This window comes from Lottia gigantea (genome assembly GCF_000327385.1).
Source record: "Lottia gigantea unplaced genomic scaffold LOTGIsca_34, whole genome shotgun sequence".
Taxonomy (NCBI): domain Eukaryota; kingdom Metazoa; phylum Mollusca; class Gastropoda; family Lottiidae; genus Lottia; species Lottia gigantea.
This window is the reverse complement of record NW_008709146.1, coordinates 2,598,722-2,622,111: the sequence shown is the minus strand read 5'-3', so window position 1 is coordinate 2,622,111 and position 23,390 is coordinate 2,598,722. Positions and strand designations below refer to the sequence as shown.

Below are 23,390 nucleotides of genomic sequence, written 5' to 3'. Positions count from 1 at the left end.
ATGACCATTTTCTACAGAGTTTTTGGAGAACTATATTTAATTTGTGTGATATGGCATTTCCAGTATGGCCGATTCGTCATTAGTTCATATATCAGGGCTATTTTTAAACTGCATTGTCAGATTTACCTTCTAACTTCGATGTCCTTTCAAGTTATTATCTGGCGTCTTGAATTCTGAGGGATCGTTCACACTATAATGTGAGCAGGGCGGCGCGGAGAAGATCGCTTAGAAGCGACGTTAGTGTCTAGTTACTTTTCACTGTAGGCTACACGCGCGGCCTGTATCGTGAACGAACCTTAAGACCTCAGAAGTGCCACTGAACAATCACTTTTATGGACCATTCTAAGAATGTCAAAATATCAAACATGTTAATAAGTTTCACCCAAATCGGTCGTAACCACCCGATCCTGTAAAATTAGCATCGTAACCATTCAAATGTTCAATTTAAACGCATTTAGTTCTTCTGTGAATAGATTCATATGCCATTATGGACCCAATAATAAGATCTATGTTAAAATGAATTAGTCAACAAATGCACTTTTAACCACGAAAATCATATGAAATACTACATTTAGAACAACTCTCCTCTCTGCAGCAATAAATTCTCGGTCTGTTGCACATAGGGGCTCGGTTTTTTGCTTTATCCGAACAAGACGCTTTTTGCCATGTTAACCCTTGTTGGGGAAAACCAGGTTAGATAAACCACAGATATCACGAACTGTGCCGGGTTTGAACCATGTGATATTCAGGCTGGCAAGCAAGGGTATATAACTCACCGAGCCATTCCTGCTCTCGTTTTATAGCTGCAGGCATGGGTTAGCACATCATACGCCGTACATCAATCATCGTTGCGACAAACAGAAACGAATCGACTGCTAGCAAATTGTAATCTTTTGTGAGAATTTGGTCAATCGTTCGATTTGGTCGACCAGAGCTCATCATCAACTGTAAATCGTACTTGCAGCAGGTTCTACTTTCTAGCAAAATATACATTTCTAACTTGAGCTGTCGGAAGGAGATGCTCTTGTAGGAGATAAAGTCATAGGCAACTTGAGTTACCGAGAAGTCTTTTGTGTGCATGATGTCGACCAATAACCTTTTAAACGTATTAAACACAATATTCATAACTGCAAACTTTATTTGTTTATAATAATATTGTATGATTGAAACAAACAGTGTAGTGGGTCAAAAGAATTAAATAACAATCAAACTTGGGTATCAATTTAACAAAACTGGCCATTGATAAATCGTATTTCTGTTTTTACCATCTTTAACTCTAGAAGACATTATTCAAATTGTTAAAAAAAATCATGACATTATGGATTAAATATCGACTTTTGTGAATGGATAACTTTTGGTTTTAGCTACAGGTACGTTATCGTCCAAACAGCATTTAGTTTCAGTACATATTAATACCTACAGCTCATTGATTCACAATGTGCTCTAAATACAGTCGACATTATTGCTCAATCCGATTTCAAAATCATAAATTTTGTGAACCATCAAGAATAGTTTTTCAGATGGGCTGCCACACCAAGCTGTAAGTAAAACCAATAATAAGGAACTGGTTTGTGTGAGGATTTATTGAACGAATGAACTGGTCTTGTCTATTCAATGCTATTTAAATCTGAGGGTATTTCCATTACAAAGTGGGAATCTAAGGCGAACAGTTGACTATCTTATGATTTCATATCATTGTTTATGAGTAAAAAAAGAATCCATCTAAATAAATAAAGGTTTGAAAACATGCATAGGAATGTGATGGTCAAATATTGGTTTCACTCTTATTTACAAATGCAATACTGTGAAAGATGTCTGAATGCCGGAGGAAGAGAACTCGAGCTTTTGACGGTACCGTTTTCACCTGATGATAAGGTGACCAAAGAGGGTCACATTTCGACACCAATTAACAAACAATCTTTTCCTGTCAAAAGTCAACCAGAATTAGTTAATTTCATTTCCATTGGGTTAACACACCTCTATTTGAATTGAAATATTCACCAGTATATATAAAATATACTGGTAATATACTGGTAATATACTGTAGCATGACTGTCTAATATAACTCTTATCTCCTCCCCTCTGGTAATTACTATTCAATATGGATGATTATATATAAATATATACAATATAATAAAATAAAAATGATGGCTGCATTAAAAGGTTTTCTTTCATAGTGTCACTCAATTCAATCTCAAGCCATTTTTAAAGGGTCCATTCTTACTGATATCAAAAAAGCGAATCCACTGCTTTGAACAGGACCTTTTCTGAAAATCGAGACTGTGAAAGAGCAGCTAGAAAACTGGGCAAGATCATTTTAAACTAGTTGTTTTTACATGATAAATAAGAATAACAGAAACAGGGAGTTTACATGGCTAGTAAGAATGCTGGATGAGTATTTTGTAAGGTATATTACAAACCATGAGGTGTATTTTACACAATGGAAAACACATGATCAATTCGATTAACTAGAATGCTGCATACAAGGTTAATTTTAGGTATAGATAGAAATTGTTCATTTATATGAAAATAACTTTAAAGATTAAATATATAATTTCTGACTCTTAATGGATTTCATCTAGATAATTTTTTGTCAATTTGGTGCAAGATATTTGAAGCAATGAAGGGGAAAAAGGGATAAACTTTTCCTATCACAGATAAATCAAATAAATAAATGACTAATTAACTAATTACAACAAAATAAATTAAAACAAAATTATGACTAATAACAAGAAGCTTAATTTTCACACAAAATATTGAAATTGGCACTAACAATAAATTTCAGACACAAACTAATAAGCGAATTTATTGTAATCTGATTAAAATACAGCACATTTTTGTATTTTCTTTTTCTCTTATTTGAATCAGAAACAGCTATCATTTTGTCATGTTGTGCTTTGCTGTGCTGCTATATATGTATTTTAATCATACTGATTTCAATAATAGAAACAATATTTATGCCACCTTTATTCAAGCAAATTCTCAACAACTTAAAGACCACAAAATAAAAAGTGCCAAGAGAGTATGCATGCTCAGAAAGTAATAATATTCAACAAAACACAGAATGATTCTATAAAAGTCTATAAAATAACTAAGTTCTATACAAAAACAACATCATCACAGGGATAATAATACTTGGAAAATAAACAAAACACCCTCTACATTGCATAATAATCAGTAAATAGTTTCTATTATTCAATTATAAATGATTTGTCCTATTTCTTCAATTTTTTATTCTAACAATTTATTTTTAGGTTGGAGATCAATCTCATTTTCATATTTTATTAAGAAAATAATTTTTTATGTTAGTAATCACATTGAAATATTAGATTCAAGGCATTTTTCCTTTCAATAAGATTTTACCTTTCTCAGGAAATTTCTAGATTTTACACCAATGTCTCAATGAATAAATATTTCTGTTTTTTACGGAATTCATCAACTACACAAATACCACAAGATACCAATGGTTACGTGTATCCTATTTACAGAGTGATATCATTAGAATTTGACTGTGACTGTGGTTATACACTTGTACTGGAAAATCACAATTGGTTTCTGTTTTGGACCCAATCAATTGTTGCTAAGTTTGTTCCCTAAACTTTCTTTAATCAAAGTAATTTTCAATCTGTGATATTGATTTTATAAGGTGATCTAATTTTTTGCAGGAAAAATGCCTTGATATGAAGTGAATTAACTAAGACTATAAAATAACTGAGAATTGTAACACTAAATTTGGCAACTTCAAATTATTAATATCAACATATTTTTGTACATTTCACCAAACTTGGGAAATATCAATATTTTTTTCTGTATTTTTTTATTTTCACCTCCAACTCTTTGATATGTCTGTTAATTGTGGAGTTAACAAATTGAAACTTTATTCTGAAAGTTTTCAAAGTCACACTTTTCACACCATGCACCTTATCACAACTTGTGATCTGTAAACTTGAAACCACAACTTGTGATCTGTAAACTTGGAACGACAACTTGTGGTCTGTAAACTTGATACGACAACTTGTGGCTGTAAACTTGAAACCACAACTTGTGATCTGCAAACTTGAAACCAGTGTTTATTCCATCCACCCAAGAGTTAAACTTAAAATTATTGCTTTCAATACCATGACACTATAAGTTTTTTTGTTCCATTCATCCCAAAAACGTTTCAACACACAATTCCATAGTAAAACACCAAATTTCACTTTCCTAAGGCAAGATCTGACCAATTAGATTTTGTTTTTAAGTAAATTGGTTTCAATTGTAACATGAAATCTGGCTTTACCACAACTGTATTTAAAACTTAATATGTCCATATGATACCAAACTGGCCAAAACAATGTACACAAACCATAAGGAAGTAAGGAACAGTCCAGTAAAATATTTAAAGCATTTGCTTTGTCCACCTAACTCTCCTCCTACAAGCTGGAAATAGAAAAGTCATCATTAGCAAATTCTAAGAATTTCTTCTCAATGTTGTTAAAAGCAATTTAGGTATTCTTAGAAACATTTTATATTATAAGAAATTCAAAACAAATTCAACAAATTTGTCTTCATGTTGCAAGCCAATATCAAGAAACTTCTTACAAATATGGTGGCTTCAAAGCAAAGTTATTCCAATTTTAAAAAACTAATCAACAAAATATTTTCGCAATATGTCATTGGTAGAATTATGGTTTTAATTTTCATTCTGATTTTAAACTAAAACAGCTGTTACCTACCTTTCTTCGTAATAAGAGGAATAAGATACAAACAGTTCCACAGCAACTAAATATAATAACACTAACAGTTAAATTAGTTGATTTGACTACCATATCTTCACCTTTAATAAGATAATAGGTAGTACCTATCACCCAGGGTAGACCTAGACCCAGGAATACATTAACACTGTTACTACCTGGAATATAGAATACACCAATTACTTGTTGTTAGTATATCATATTATTACTTGTTGTTAATATATCACATATTAATTTCTTGTTAATAGTATATCTCATTACATCAATTACTTGTTATTAGTATATCATATTACATCAATTACTAGTTGTTAGTAATCACATGTCACCAATTACTTATTGTTAGTATATGATATTATATCGATTACTTGTTAGTATATCACATATTAATTCCTTTTTGTATGTATATCACATTATATCAATTACTAGTTGTTAGTATATCACAAATTATCAATTACTTGCTGTTAGTAAATAACATTACATCTATTACTTGTTATTAGTGTATTGCATTACATCAATTACCAGTTGTTAGTATATCACATTACATCCATTACTAGTTGTAAATAATCACATCACATCAATTACTAGTTGTAAGCTCATCACATTACATTGATTATTAGATTTCAGCATATCACATATCAATTGTTATTAGTATATCACATTACATCAATTACTTGTTATTAGTATATCACATTGCATCAATTACTTCTTGTAAGTATATCACATTACATTGATTATTAGTTGTTGGTTTATCACATTACATCAATTATTTATTTACAATTTATCATTTATACACTTCTGGTGTCATTCATATCACTTTTCAGACAGAAAATTTGAATCAGTTTAAATCTTACTGAGATGTATGTTAATAACCAAATAAAGTCCTACAAACCTGTAACATTTCCTATAGCTGCATCAGCATGAGTATCTTGTTTAGCTGCGGTCCTACTGGCGAATGTATCTGGTACACTAGTACCTAAAGCTATAATGGTAATACCTGCAACACTAGTCTCTAAACCTACCACACAACCAATTAGATGTCCTAACTATAAAATATAACATTATCATATACAATTACTACTGATTCAAATACTACAAATAATATACACCAGACATATTGTGATCATTTTTGCTGCCATTTCCACATTGGGGTTGATTTGGGTCTTGAATAGTCTTCAGAACTACTACAAATATAAATCCTTTCAAAAATACTTCAAACTACGAATTTCACTTTCTTTTTCTATATATGTCTTTTCTATATATGACAGAGTCTCAAGAAAAGATAATTCTGGACACAACTGGATTTGAAGGGGCTCAAATTTTGACAATGAGTTATGAACACTATTACTGATTAGCTCAGACTCTTATTTCTGAGACTAAGGAACGATTGGTCAAACCTGTCCCTTTCAGTCTCATGGCCTACAATAAACCATCTTACAAACACCTTTGATTCAATATAAAAAATTACAAGCAAAGAAAAAAGGTTTATAAGCTTACCTGTTCTACAAACGCAGTTAATAAACCAATAACAAATAATGATAAAACAAATGATGGCCAAGCTCCTAACATGTTCCTGAAATTTCAACAATTGAATTCAAAATAAAAAGTGTAAGAACTGCAACAAAAACATTCAGAACGAGTTCTTTCTACCACAACCGTAAATGACCAATTCCATTGCAGAATGTATCATAACCCAGTACAATATATATGCTGATAGAATTAAATAATAGAGAAAACTTACGTCGGAGGAATACAGGCACATAGTAATTTCCAGAACATTGTAAAGAAATGCATGAGGTAGTGAGACCATGTTGGTGGTAAATCATTTCCTTCATCATCTTGATCTCCACCTACTGTCATAGCACTGTAATAAATATCAAATATTATTGCTGGGCTATTACACTGGAGCTAGTTATTACACCAGAGCAGGGGATAACGATGCCTAGTCATGTTCACAGCTATTATGATATTAAACTTGTAGAATGATGACTGGACTTACTTTGCAAATTGTGATGCCCAGGTCACTTCTTTCTCGGCATCTTCATCTTCTAAGACCTCTACCAACCTTTCTATCAGTTCATCTACAAACATGAGATACAAGTGAACAAACATGAGATACAACTGAAAAACAGGAGATACAAGCAAAAACATGAGATACAAGTGAAAAACAGGAGATACAAGCCAAAAAAAAAAACTCGGGAGAGACAAGAGATACAAGTAAATAAAACCAGGAGATGCAAAGTGAAAAACAGGAGATGCAAGGTGAAAAACAGGACATATATAAGGGAAAAAGCAGGGGATATCAGGAAATAAACAGGAGATACAAGGAGAAAGCAGGATATACAAGCAAAAAGCAGAAAATACAAGAAAAAAAAACAGGAAATATAAATGAAAGAAACAGGAAATATAGTTTTAAAAAAAGGAGATACCACTGGAAAAAAAAACAGGAGATAGAAGTGAAAAAAAAGCATATGGTCACTAGTAGGGTTATCTATTGATTAACATCAGGAATCGAAAAATTAAGTACATCACCTACCTTTATTGATATGACATACAGTAGCACTACGCTCACCAATTTTGGCACCAAGACTTGGATTTCTTAAAGCAATAATAAAATTTTTGGCACCCTGGAAAAAATACACGCAAGTTTATTATAAAACCTTGCCCATTTCAATATTGTAAAATTCATAACATTTCTGGAGTTTAAATTGGTAAAAATTCACATTTATATAATCATCACAACGTTAGAAATCTACAAAGCAGCATAATTTGATGCTTAATAAGCACATAAATGCAATATGAAAATCTTCACATCTTTTTTTACGCTCAACTTCTGCAGAAAATTATCTATTTATTTTCATTGAAATAGAAAACTACACTTACTTGACAATCTTTATTTACAACAATAGAGAATGTTTTGGATGTTTCTGAATGTGTAAAGTTTATAGTACCACTAGTTGCTATATAATCAACATCAGGACCTAGTTTATCACCACCTTTAGCTGTGCCATCACTGAAATAACAAAATACACGTCCTTTAATGAACATTATAAAATATGATATATATTATTTTGTAACTTACACCTATTTGACAATGACAAATAATTCTGTGAGAATCGTGAAATCTTAAGCAGTTGATTTATCACAGTCCAGATGTATCAGGTGTTACTGATAATCTTTTGCCTGTCAGTCTTTGAAAACCAAGCTCAATCATTATTATAATCACCAATATAATAATATGATTGCATCAATAATGATGTAATCTATACCATAATCATATTTTTGCTACCATAATCACATTATTGCTTCAATAATGATGTAATCAATACCATAATTACAATATCATACCATAATTACGTTACTGCTACCCTAATCACATTATTGCTACCCTAATCACATTATTGCTACCCTAATCACATTATTGCTACCCTAATCACATTATTGCTACCATAATGATATAATCACTACTATAATTATCATTATTCTGTAAGAACATAGAACTTACATGGTTGAATACTCAATTGTAACTTTCCCATCATAGCCATGTAGCCTTTGAATTTTTACAGTTACTTTACCATTTTTCAAATCAGCTTGATAATGGGGCTCTTCAAATGAAAACTCTCCTGGTTCTAAAATGAAAATTGTGTTAGTAAATTTATTAAATTAGTCAAAAAGAACAATGGTCCGTATACCATGTGCTCTATCTCAATAAACAATTGCAACACATAAATTGCAACTGCAAAGATAAAATTACTAGATATCTACCGATAACTGTCAAAAATGTTGACAAATAAGTTCATCAGTTTCAAGAGTTTCAAGCTTGAATTAGTTCGAATTTTTCTGACAAGAACCTACCGTCATCATCTACAATGGTAACTCTTGATACACTAGGATCACCTAATCCCCCTCCACCTTTTGGATTCTTCAGTATCACATAGAAATCTACATCAGCTTCATATTGGTTATCATTTATAATGGGAATCAATAAGGTTCTTTTATATTCTGTATCTTTAAAGATCTAAATAATAAAGATTTGAACAACCATAAAATCTGATCGGTTCTTTCTTTCATAATTTTTCAAAAATCATTTTGTCATAAATACAAATTAATGGAGATACCTAGATTATAAGTGCCTAGTTTTCAGGACCAGCAATAATAAAAGGTATCAGTTAAGATTGGAATAATTTGGAATAAAAAAACAATAGTGAAAATTCAGTCTTCTTGTACTGCAAAGTCGGGGAACAGAGATAACTAGATTTTAAGTGCCTAGTAACTAAGTGCAATAGAATAATAGGTATTGGTTAAGATTTCCTGATAATTGTGTATCAAAAAGTGGAGAAAGCCAAATTATAACCAAATTTTGCTCGGTATTGGAAATGGCACTGATAAAATAGAATATTGCATCCCAATTATGCAAATATTAAATCTTTGAATAAGACAGAAAAACAACTTACCAATGTACCAGTGGTATATTTATAATCTTTACCAGGTTTAGCTGAACCTTCTCTTGTCTCAAAATCTACAGACACAACTCCTTTAATCATATTATCTTTATCATTCTCATTAGTATGTATATCTCCATTCTTTAATGTACCGGTACCACTTGTGTCATTCTGAAGACACAATAAAAGATAATTATTATTAGGAACACAAATGATGATAAAACTGGTTCAATCAGAAAATTCCTTGATATTGTGGTTTTATGAACAATTCATTACCAAATCAAATTGTTTAATTTATTCCAAAAAAATCAGCCAGCTTATTATAAGCCTGTTTATAAAGTTAAAAATTCATAGCTAAATAACCATTTAAACGTCATTGACAATGAAAAAATGAATCTGGGACTTACCAACATACTCATCTTGCCTCTGCCACTGTAAAAAAAATAAAATAAATACACTGGAATATACTTAAACATATTACTATATACCCTAATGTTTTTATTCAAAATGAATGTCAGTTTCCACCTTTTCTATAATTGCATTATCACTTGGTAGGCAAATGTATCAATGCTGACTTTTTGCAATGTACAAAGATAGGATAAATACGCAACTTACAGAATTTGCCTATGGAATAAAACATCAACTTCTAACATCCCAGCACTCTCTAATACAGCATAACGATCAGAGGCAAAGGTAAATTTACCAGTGAGATCTCCTACAATATTGCAAACATATATCAGTTCCATGTACCAATTTAAACAAACTGGTATTTTTCCAAGTCATTAATAAAAACACCTCTACTTTCATTTTCATAAATGAAAATAAAAATAAGGGAACCCATCTTTAATGTTTCCTTGAGGAGATTAACTTTAAATAATAATTAAACTCCATCAATATTGGCGGATATGAAATTTTTTTTGACCCTGTTCTGTTGTAATAAAGATATAAATACTATTATTATCAAATCATTGTCCAGCAAATCCAGCACTGGTGGGCTATAAATCTAGACTAACTCAAATTTCGTGATTAGTTAGTATAAACTTAATAAAATGGTGAGACAGAAATATTGTTAAATGAAACTTTAAAAATATCCATGTCAGAAGTAAACAGAAAAAAGACTTAAAGAGAAAGAAAAAATAGTTTTTGAAAAAAGGTATTAAATTAGATGAAAAGATTTTATCATTATAAGTGACGTAACAACCCTAATAATCAAAACTATTCCCTTCCCTAAAATCAGGTATCAGTACACCCTGAATCTCACCCTAAAAAATGAGATGATAATATATTTCTTAGAAACTGCTGTAATAATTATAGTCATCTGCAATATAACTTCTGAAAGAAAGATGTATTTATAGTGCTTCTATCATCAAAACCTAGAAGGTCAGCTCTACAGTCTAAATTTAAGTTCCGTTTTTTATTTTCGATACAGCCACTCCAGTTAGGGTCTAACGACAGTCATCTTGAATGTTTGTCAAATTAACCTTAAGACCTAACTCGACGACATAGTGTTTATCATGTTATGTCAAAAACTTTCAAGAGGGCTGTCGTAAGACCCTACCTTGAAGTGGCTCTATCAAAAAAAATGCTTTAAAAAAATGGAGTGAAAGTTTTGTCTATTTTTAATGACTGGTCAACTCTACATGCTGTAACTAAATTTATTACTGTGCTTAAAACTAGGTTTAATCTAAATTTTCAAAATCCAAAATTAATCGTGGCGATAATGAACTCATGATCTTTGGTTTCAGTCAAATCACAGCGCTGCTACTAGCGATACCACTTTTGGAAGTTGGAAACAAGCCCATCATCTGCAAAATTATAACAATAGCATTGCATTCCCTTCAAAAACCTGTCATGTCAATTTGTTATCAAAATAATTTTGCAATGAAAAACTGAGTGGAAAAAAAACATGAATGAGAAGGGTCACGTTTCAAAAAAATCGCCAACATTGAGTATAAGATTTTTTGTGAAGCGGGACCCCAATTTTAATTAGATGTTTTGAAAGAGAACTAATATATTAATCTGTAAACTGTGAGGTTAATGAATTATTCTATGGTGGATTACAACATACAGAAGTAGTCTGTGAATTATTAGACTTGTTAATAGTCTGCAGGAGGAAAAACCCTCACCTTTATCCAAAATAGATGATTGGAATTGATGTTGAATTTCTATTAGACAAAATACACATGATTATTATAATATTAATCTAGAGTTCTTTCCCTTTACTTAGTACAGCAACAAACACCCTATAATCTACTATCATTCAGAACAGAAAATAACCAAAAATAAGCTAAAATAAACCAAAGCAAACTGTTCTTAATTAAAAATAATTCAATTCTATGCATTTTCAGGCAAATAATAGATTTACGAAAAAAAATATTGAGGTCTGGGACAATATACACACCTTCTGGGGCTTTGCCTGTTTTTGCTGCTTCATTTAAAATTCGCATTTTAGTGACGACATCCACTAGGTGGGGTAGTTTAGTATGGCTGGCGTTATGAGTATGAGTAGCATTTCCTCCCATCAGAGCACTGACAGCAGCATGACGAAATCTGAAACAGCAAGTAACACATTTGAATATAATCTAAAACAATTTGGGCTATTACTTTACTAGAAAATTGACAATTGATTATAAAGAAGTACTTAAAAATGTGTCAAATTTGAATTTGCTGATTTTTTTTTTTTCTGTTTGTTTAACAGTTTGGTGTGCTACATATACCCTGAAAATAGTAGCCTACTTTGTAACCTAAAGTTAATGATATGTACAGTGTTATGTCAAAATAATCAATTAGATTGTTGATGCCGTCCCTGCATTCAGTTGTCTGCTTTTATAAAATAGTTTTTAAAAAAACATGATATCATTCCTTCTTAAGGATAGGACATGTGGAAAAGAAATTGCAACTCAGTAATATTTTTCCAACTGAATGCAGCAAAAGCGCTATCCATGCCAGTTGCAGCAAGACTCGTGAGATATTAAATTCAGTATGAATATTACATTGATGTCATGTAACATGCTTTAAAAATGTCACGAGAAAAATAGATAAACAATACCAGATGCAACATCACTAGGACTACAATACAACATGTCTAAAACTGATGTCAAATGCATGATCTTAAAATTACAATTTCTGTGTCAGTGGTATAACTCGGAACTTTCTCAGAATGCAGAGGTCATGATTTTGGAATTCAGATTTTTATCAGTCAAACAGTCGCAGACTCTCTTTGTGCAGAAATACTCATGTAACTTTGTACTTGAAGAATTTCATATCTGGTTTGAATTTCATGTTGTTTATATCAAGTACAGAAACTTTGGTCCAAAAAAAATGTGCTTTCCTCCAAGAGGCTATATTTAGAACCTGTCAGAGTCCATGATATTTTTTTAACCGATATTATTTAGAGAAGAGCTAAGTAAAAGAGGTAAAAAACAATAACATGTGGTATGGTACAAGATGTACATGCAATGAGAGAAGTATGATACTATATTTAGTAACAAGTCAACAACACTGTTGGTAGTAATGTTGGTGGTAAGAATAGGTAAAGGTCAGGTATCACTCACTCAGTAAATGATGATGTAGCAGGTAGAATCAACTTGGAGCTGAAACTTTAGTTTAAATACATACAATCATCTTGGGTTTCCCTTACCTTTTTCTTTCCTTCAATCTTTTTCTCTTAACAACAATAAACGACATTCAGGAGTGAAGAAGGCTCAGGTCATCCAAGATAATGTAAAGAAGCACACTTCAAAGCCAAACATTAGAAAACTTCAAAACTGTCCTTATTTGGATATGACAATCCAATGGTAGGGACGGCGGTCACGATAGGTACTAAATATCTACAGAGTTGAGGATGAAGAGTAAAATAAAGGGGAAGTCACTCACTCTAACTAAAATATAATAATAATATCTATTGTCTACTCAATGCCACTATATCAATAGAGTACGCTACCTGATTCTGTTTTCACTACAAATTATCAGGAAGAACAATTTAATTTCTTTATTTTTACGAATTCTTAGCAAGTGCTATGCATTTGCGTCGGGGAACTGAGCTTATGCCTTAAATCGCACAGATTAAGAATCTAGTACAATGCCCATCCCAAGACGAGATAGTTTTAGATATCGAATGTTGAATGTTGAATTTAAACTATGCTCTGTGTCACTAGCAAGGCAAGTCATGCTCACCTTTCTTATATCCACTATAATCAATTTTAAATAAAAATTCTATTATAAAAACTCAATGATGCTTTGCTTTATATGGAAAATAATGGATTTCTACATAAAAAAAATCTTATTCTATTTTGATATCAGAATGAAACTGACAATTTTAACTGACATCTGAAGTAGTTTAACATTCAATTCATTTCTTGAAGGTAATATTCTCTGGGTTTCAAATGAAATACTTAACAATTCTGAGAGAGGCCAGAGTAAATAAGCTATATAGTATATTAATAAATCCTTCCATATTTATGTATCAATAATGAAGATATTTTATAATAATAAGACTAATGATGGTCTATAAATATATCTTATTGTATACTTATAATCCAGCCATTTGAAGTATCTAATCTTATTAGTGTAAACTTGTCTTACTTAATGTAACAAATATGAATGTTTTTGCCAAGAAACTCTCTTTCTATCCCTGATCAGTTTTTTTAATTTTAATTCAAGATCCAAATGATTTAATTTAATCATAACGGAATCTGTAATAAGTTGTTTATGTCAAAGAAGTAAGACTAAAGTGGATCCACCTTGACTGAAGCTTTTGGTGGTACAGTAGAACACCTATAACTTTACCTTGAATCTTTGGAATTTTAGAAATTTACCCATTTAAGCTTATTAAAAAAGAATTTTTACCCCTAAAATCATATCTTTATATCAATAATATTGCAATAGTCCAAAATGGATCCAATATGCCTCAACTGTAAACTGTAGATGGTACAGTTCTACCTTAAGTGCTTTATATAGTTAAATTTGTTAATAGTAAGTATAAGAAATATCTTTTGAAAGAAGAAAAGCAGATTAAAATCCAAGAGTGGTGTATAAAAAAGAATTTGCAAATAAAGAAACTGTCCTCACCTTGCTCTAGCAAATGCTTGTGGTTCATTGGTTGATTTTCTTACAGCAACTCTATGTGTGTTGGAACTGGGTGCTGGTAGGACTGAATCACTGTAAAGAGAAATGTTCAAGATTATTATAATGAATAATAATATGTAGGTGTAAAGCATTATTGCTGAAATCTATCCAAACTTAAATAAAATATTCATAATAATTAACAATCTTACCTTACTGAATATACAATGAAATACCGGTACATGAAAATATGAAAATGCATGAAAATATGTAGGTATTGCAATGACAGTATTGATAGTGCAACAAAAACAATATGATATGAACCTTTAGATATTTACCAGGGTTCGATTTAGATTGAAAAACTGTAGTTTTAGCTTGCTAATCAATTTAAAGTTTGATTCATACTTCATTAACAGTTTTAACTAATCATCAGGAAAAATTGAACCCTGATATTATCTTTAATTTCTTTAATTTAGTTTTCTAAAATGATAGATGACTTACATTATTATATAAAGGTTAGAAATCTATTATAGAAATCTAAGTTAAAAGGTAAGTTAAGAGATGATTTTCTGTTAGTGGTTAGTATAAGATAGGTAGATGTTAATAAATTAGATACTGGTACTAAGATAAGGGTCAGTTTCTCTTAAATAAAATTTCTTTGATTTAAACAATGTGGATCAGGTCACAAAATCAATCCAAGAAAGTCATTTGATATATTAACTGTGTGTGTGTAAACAGGCATAAAATATAGGATATATATTAGAAAATTCCCAAGTCCATGATATAAGTCATAATATATATATCTAAGCATAGCCATATAGAAAGATAACGATAGCATAGCTTCATTTACAATTTTTTCTTATTACAACTGAAGTATAACTAATGATAAAAAATAAATGAATGCAAAAGGTATCTTCAAAAGTCCAGTTAATTAGTGAGCTGTGGAACATCCACTATGGCAAAAGGGTAGATTGTGAAATAGATTGACATTTAATATGTGCTTATATATAGTATTAAGAATTATCCTATGTGCTGTCAAGGGATTAATTTTCAGAATAAGAAATCATATTTAAAATATTACACAATATACTTCCAGCAAATTACCCTAGATATAGAACAGCAATCATGATCAGCTTGCCTCAAAATAAAAATAGTACCAAAACAAGCAAAGCACCAAGATCGAGGCTGAATAAGTGATGTGTAGGATTATAGTCGAGGGCAAAATCATGCATTTTCAGTCCATGCTTACGTATCACTATCACCACAAGTTTCACTGGCACTAAAATAATGGGTGACTTCACTTCTACCACCAGTACTATATAATATAATGTTAAATTAAAATAACCATGCAATTATTTGACTACATGATAGTTTCAGGTTCTTATTATGAATCATGTATGACCTTTGTGCTATGGAGTTCCATGAAATCAAAATATTTCTAACCTTGTACATCTGTTAGAGAAGTTTTCTTTTAAGCTTTGTAAATATTAATATTAAAATGGCAATGAACCATAGCACAAAGAACAGAAATATATAAGGCAAAACAAAAATACATCAGAAAATTTAAAATCTGAAATGTTCAAATTTGAATCACGCTACTAAATGAAAACTTCTAATCTAATTTGGTGAAGACAATCATATCTGAGAAGCATCAATAATATGGACATAAAAATACACTGAAGCAGACAGACATGACACAAAACAAAGTAAGAAAGAAAAGAAAGAAATAACTATAGTTTACAAGAATAACAACTTAGGTTCACAGTTAAGGATCCTTACTACCAGCTGGTCAGGCCAAACCTCTTGGCATTGATCTTTACCGGATTATCCGTACTCATTTACAGCTGGGTCGACTGGAATTATGAGTGAAGATGACTTATTCAAGGTCATCGGAATATCACATGTTGATCGAGATCGGAACCCACAGCCGCCATTTGTTTGATGTTACCAAGCAAATGACATCATGTACAGACCAACGCTGTAACCGACTGTGCTATAGAACCTCACAAAGCAGACAAGCTGATTACTTCTTTGTTTTCTATATATATATATATATCAATATATCTCTATAAAAGCTAACTATTTTGTGCTTTACATAACTATAAGTTAAAAATTTGTCGCTAATTGATTCATTTCCAATAGGAAAAGTGGGACATACATGAGGGTAAAGTTTATATCATTCACAGAAGAAAAAATAGGAATGGGGATTCTGAAATGAACTAATTTAATGCTATCTATATCTAAAGCATAAAGCAAACATTGGACTAAAAGCAAACATTGGACTAAAAGCAAGCATTTTACGTGCATGGATTCAGCACGTACCTGTCTAGGTCAGAATCTGAAATTTCAGGATTGATTCCAGATTTACTAACTGGTTCCAGTTCCATATCTCCAAGAGAATCAGACTTAATCATTCTTAACCTTTAAATATATATCACATTTGTTACAATGGCTTTATTGTGAAAGAAGGAAGTAAAAGTAGAAAGTATTTATCAATGGAAGAACATTAACATTTGCTGTTAGTAATGAACATAGTTAGGCTTACTCAGCAATATAAGATTTGAGTCAAACACTGTGAAACTTTAACATAAAAGAAGAAATCTTATTCCAGAAAAATTGAAATTGAATTTAAAACAGACCAGCTCTGTTGATTCCTCAAATGACTATCTTAAACTGGAAATAACTCTGAATCAAAGGAATTTGATGAGTTTTAAAGTTGTAAAACCTAAGAGAAATTCAATCTTTAAAGCCAGTATTTAAGCCAGTACAATAAAATATCAGATAGAATATAATTGTTTATAGGTAATGTAAAAGAAAGTCACTAGACAGAACAGACATGCAATAAATAGAAAGAAGCTGATAAATAAAAGGTTGTGAATTTGGCTGAGGAAATTGACAGATGTGGATTATATTTGAAGGATTTTGACTAGTTATATGTTTATCATCTTCACAATGGCAAGCTATTACCAACTACGTCTCAAACCATGATTGCAATAACTACTTTTCTTGCATCTTAAGTTTGTAAATGCAGTGATTTGAATGGAATGTATGCTAGCAAATACAGTCAATCATATCCCTGTTTACAAGCGCAGCAAAATTGTTTTGCAATTCAATCAAATCACCGCAAACCTTCTGTGATACAAGAAAGGTGGCTATGGCAGTGATGGTATTAGATGCTGTTGGTAATAGCTTGATTTTGAGTTATATTTGATAAATGTTGTTTAATTAGTTGAACATGCACAAGTTATAATGGAACTAGTTATAAATAAATTATAACACAATCATTTTTTTGTTCTTACTTCAACTAGTACTATCATATACAATAACTGTGTGGTTTGCAATTGCATCACACACAACTGTTCTATTATTACACTAAGATCAGGGTAGTGTGTTTTCCATATTTCATGCTTCATTAAGTCTTCATTATAACAATGAGAATATTCATCAATTCAATAATTGTGTTGTTCCATTTACAATTTGTCTTATGTAATTCTCCATTGTTGTGTTGTGCTTACTGCTGTACAGTGACCTACACACAATTCTCAACTAGAATACTGAACTATGAAGTAATGTGAAATACAATACTATTTGGTAGGTTTTGTCCATTATGGGTACAATAGTGCTGATATATTAGTTATCCATAGGATTTAGGTTTTACAATATTACTAATGTATTAGATTATGAGATTTCAATCCAAGTACCTCATTCTCAAAAACAATCCAGGTTTTAAGAATTTCATTCGACTGATTGGTTAATAACAGAGTAATCAACCAATTGACTAATGAAAAAGTAACACTAAAACCAGTAAAACTTTAGTTTTTCAGAATAAAACCTTCTACCAGAATATATACAAACATTGTATTAAAACATTTTTTGTAAAAAGGCAAGATTTTAAAAAACTAGTTTCAACTTTAAAAAATATAGCAAATTACATTTAAACAGCATAATTATTGCTTGTTAATTACAGTGCTTCATTATTATAATAACAGATACTGGGTAAGTCAACGAATCATTTTGTATCTTGCTGAAACATTGTCAAATTCTGGTAGAAGACAATTTATTATATATAAATGTTATATTAAAGGGACAGTCTAAAATTATTTAGAAAAGAAGTGAGCAATGATTTTTTATCTAAATTGAAACTATTGAGTAAAACAAGATTTATCTGATCAAAAATGTAGGTTTATGACTTCAATCCAAAAATAATTAAACTGTGACAATTGTTTTGAAGGATAAATTTGTCTGTGTACAGTAGCTCCAAAATTGAACTTTAAAAATTGAAACAGTTTAAACTTTCATTTCAAATTCAAATGGATAACATTACATAGAATGTCTCACTGGCACTGTCCCTTTAAAGTTATTCTAGTTATAATACAACATATAAGGTAAACATATGAGTAAGATAGTAATTTAAAGTGGTGAATATTTATTATGTATTATAACAGTCTGTATTCAAACTATAATCTAACAGACAACCATTCCTTACAGAGAAAATCCCTAGCTGTATACTAATAACATAATAATATTGGTGAGTTACTACCATACACATTATTATGTCCAAAGTTGAAAAACAATGGTGCTGAATATGATCGTCCAAGAATTTGCCAACCTTCCCATAGCACAAATTATTATTTCCAAAACAATCAGAAAGTCTTTGTACACTAGCAGCATCTACTGTACATATAAGACAAAATTTACATTGATATAATTTTTACTTTCCCCATAGTCCAATATTAGGTTTGAATACAGAGAGTAGGTAAGGATCTGGTATTAAGTGTTAGGACATGTAGAGTTGTGACCTGTAATGTTACCTCTGTAATGAATCTGTATCAGTTACGGAATTTAAAGTATTGACAGAGTCTGTATGACCACCATTTAATTTTTCTGCTAGTCTTTTCCTTAAATAGTTGAAAGTAGATAATATTACTGTGTTTTCTAGCACTCTTCAATCATGTCAGTCCACAACCTGGGGACATCTATATGGACTATATATTGGTCAATCTTGGATTAGACTGACCGAACAGGAAATGAAACCATTCACAGTTCCTGATTGATTGTATTTTGTCATGTTATTTCAGTGACTATCACCAAGTATATCTGGAGTCTTTCTTGAATTCTAAATTTTAGTCACCAATATCAACTTACACTGGCAGCAAACAAACAAGGAATTTTATTTTCTTGCAAAGGAATATTCGATTTGTCACATCTAGATGTCAGAGAGACCGGAATTCATTTATCAATATATTATGAACAGTGATCAATGGGTTACAATTTGAACCTTTGGCCATCCTTCCTTTGTTCGATCAATATCTATGTTTTCCACAGAAATCACTTGTATAAGAACAAAGAACTATTATTCATTTCATAAATACAGTAACCATGATAGTTTAAAGATTGGAGGCAACCATTTGCCAGTGAATTACTAAAAAGTAAATATTTCACAACCTAACATTACAATATTAAAGGAGTTAATAAAAAGACATGCATATTATATATTGACATTCATAGGTTCCTAGTGATACTTCATTCCATTCCTTCATAGTACTTCCCTGACTAGAAGAAAATGACTTTTTGGTGATGGTCTAACTGCTATTGGAACGTTTACTCTCAGTAAATTCTGTATATAACATTGGTTTGACTCAATGTCTGGTATGATAAAGTGCTGCCACATCATTCACCACATAATATGAAAACTGTATTGTGGCATTCCATATCCTTGATTTTGTCATGAATATATAATGCTAGTCCAAGACCGTAATGTTTCATGTTCTAAAGATACATTAAGGTATCCCAAGGTAAGTTTATAAGTGGTATAAAATTATGGAATGAAGTGTAACTTGGTATCCAGGCTTGATATAGTTAGTAATGAGTGTATTATAGTGATTATATATCTCATACAAAATTCAAATACGAATCACTTCAGTCTCTATAGGAGCACCAAAGCCAGGTGTTTGAATGGAACAAAGACTATGTAGAATTACGAAACGTGAAATAACAAATAAGATTTCAGACAAAACATCATTACTACAATTTTTCTATTTTTTTATAATTTATTAAGTGATTAGACAAGACAGGTGTGCAAAAAATGTGCAAAGATTGAATTTCAGAAAGAAATAAAAGATCCTAAGCTTACATCTGTGTGTTCATTTTACTAGTTTCATAAATACTGTAAAAGAAAATTTGATAAAAAAAAACTGTTCTAGGCAAAAAAGCATTTCATGTCTACAAAAATATAATATCCTACTTCCAGCTAAATCACAATTCATACTCTGTTATAATAGAATGAATGTTGTAATGCCAATTCTCACCCATTTTCTCTTAAAATTTTTTATAGCAACTGAATTACTAATCAAAATCGTGAAAAGTGGCACTGACTGAGTAGTAAATACTGACTCTGTGGCACCATTTCACTTATCAGTTCAACTGAAACTGGTAAAGAAGCACTGGCTGTATTGTGGTACCAGTATATAATTGGAATAAACCTGCCTGTAATACCAGTACCACTATATCTTAGAGACTAGCATTGATTAGAATGTGGTACCAATACCACTGTTCAAATCAAAGGCAGTGCAAATCTTTAAACCACACACCCCATTTCTATAAGAGTTAAACAGTACAGTGAAAATATTACATTCAGCAATTTGTTCAGAGATTATTGAGTATGAAAAGTGATTTAGCATAAAACATATCTACATGGGATCCTACATCCTAAATCTACCTTCAGTTCACTCACTTACCTTTCACGATCTATATTTAATTCAGCAATACTGAAATTGGAACAATTTTTATCTAAAACCTTTTCAACTTTGATGTTTTTAGCATGCAATTAGAACATGTAGTTGAATGGACGATTTGTAATTGAAAAATATCAAAAAAATTTAGACCTATTTGAAAGAATATTGTAAATGGATAATATTTGTCCAAAAGAGGAAATTCACCAAGGTCAGTTTAAATAAAATTTGATTTCAAATCATTGAACACTTTAGAAGAAGTCCATTCCATGGTTGGTTCCTTATTTTTATACCAGGTCTATGATTTTAGCTTTTGTGGGATTGAAACACAGGGTAGGAATAGTGGACCAAGATTCTGGGAAAAATCTTTTTTAGTATTTTAAACTGAATTCCACCATTTTCAGATTTATTAAAAACTGTTAAAATATGGTATAGAAATAAGCTTGATATTACTTCTAGGTAAATGTATTATTAGTACCATGCCAATATATGATAAATGGTATGTATAGGAGATATATTATCATAGCACTGGTTCCAGAATGGGAAGTTAAAAAACAAACTTCAAAATTTGAGATACCTCCTAAGATTGTCTGGAGAACTAGTAAATAAATATATTATAATTAGTATAGACAGATACAACTTCATTATTTCTCTGTAATGAGTTCGCACCGAAAACTAAATTTTAGTTGTAATAGACAATAATGATTTTCATTAGGCAACATACAAAGTAGTAATCAAATGCACCAGACATAAAAAGACCCCCATTGTGCCAGAAAAATTACCTCATTCTGTGTGCTTTCTCAGCTTCTAAAACTTGAAGTTCTTTTGGAACATGTCCTGTTATTCCTCTGCGTTGATTTAGTTCAATGACTCTCACACCCTAGAAAATAAGGCATTATTACTTAACAGAATGGAAACAATATAAAGGGATCACATTTGATAAGCTGCTTTTGATAAGAAGTTAAAAAATCAATTAAAGTATTTGAGATCCAAAAAGTGATAAATACTGATCAAGTGGATAAGATCACTTGAAGTTCAGATAACAGAAAAACGAACTTTGTTTTATTTAATTCACAATAAAATCATCACTCACTTGTTCTTCTTCATCGTCAATATCTTGGACTTTCTTCTTACGAAACCACCCATTATCCTGACAATATGCCATTAACACAAACAATGGAAAGTAAGCCAGAGTTACCCAAGCTTCCCATGGTTCGATAATCCCAGGTGAAATATAACTAACGACTAATAACATCCAAATATAGGCCCATATTGACCAGATAGATGTCATGATAAACACACCAACTTCACGGATCTTTTTGATACCAGGAGAATCAACACTGACAACACAGATAGCAGTAATAATTAACAAATTAAACGCAGCACTACCAATAATAGTGAAGGTACCCAGAGCATCTTTACTATCTCCAGACACGCCACTTATTATATCTAAAATAAGTTCTATAGTAGCCAGCAGAATTTCAGGGGCACTACTACCTAATGCCATTAAAGTTAAATTAGCCACGGTTTCATTCCATATCAGAATTTCACGTTCCACTTTTTCGCCTCTCTCATGATCGAAATATGTAACAATACGTTTTTTACTGGTGATTACTTCAATACTGCACATAAATACATCTGATGCTATGGCTATACCCATGAATAAATAAATCAAAGCAATGATGTAGAGAAACGTTCTTAAAGGCATTGACCAGAGATTTTCAGCAGGAAGGAGAAGCCAACTTTCACATGCTTTTTCTCCAGGATCTAAGAATTCCACCACATAACCATCACTATAATTAACTCTATGAAAATCCATCTTGACTCTTGGACTGTTTCCTGTATCAACTAAACTTCATCAGAATTCTGTAACATATAAACAAAAATTTGAATTAAAAATTTGTGTCAAGTTGTTTAAAAAGCTAAAAAATTCTTGGCTAGCAACTATAATAAAATATAAATTATCCATAAACAAATAAGAACAAACTAAGATAGTTTCAATTTCTTTACCACTATGCCTATGATATTAAAAACTATTTGAGATTCAGTGCCATACAAATGTCCTGTAAAGAATTTGGATATCTCTATACTTTTTGCGTAATTCTTTTAATTAGTTATCAATTCCTACAATAGGACATGTTTTCACGTATCATTAAGTATGATTGATGACATTACACATGCTTATAAAGGGAATTTCAGTGTTACAGTATTTTTATAATATTGTGATGCTAGATATAGAAGCCAACGTAAAAAAAGGTCTGAAGCCAGGGCATCACCAGGTTAGACATTCCCTTAAACCTTTCATCCAGTAGAAAATCCCTTATATGGATAATTTATCATTGGATATTCAATAATTTAGATAATTCCTCTTCAGACCAAAAACTGAACTAAAACTTAATAGATCTATTGTTTTTCAGCAAAAC

At 31.0% G+C, this 23,390-nt stretch overlaps 1 protein-coding gene across 1 annotated transcript; it reads right to left on the bottom strand.

Annotated features, from left to right (window-relative positions):
* Window positions 1–4,290: 4,290 nt before the first annotated feature.
* Window positions 4,291–22,786, bottom strand: LOTGIDRAFT_162582 (hypothetical protein; the record flags this gene model as incomplete). The annotated part of the gene is made up of 21 exons (XM_009058553.1): window positions 4,291–4,419; window positions 4,716–4,891; window positions 5,623–5,776; window positions 6,228–6,303; window positions 6,472–6,594; window positions 6,730–6,811; window positions 7,267–7,357; window positions 7,614–7,743; window positions 8,236–8,359; window positions 8,586–8,748; window positions 9,185–9,343; window positions 9,580–9,604; window positions 9,788–9,887; window positions 11,574–11,722; window positions 14,243–14,332; window positions 15,486–15,551; window positions 16,559–16,657; window positions 19,048–19,134; window positions 20,974–21,003; window positions 21,750–21,847; window positions 22,061–22,786. The coding sequence occupies 21 exons, from the start codon at window positions 22,784–22,786 to the stop codon at window positions 4,291–4,293; spliced, it is 2,877 nt and encodes a 958-aa protein (XP_009056801.1).
* Between the last annotated feature and the right edge of the window lie 604 nt (window positions 22,787–23,390).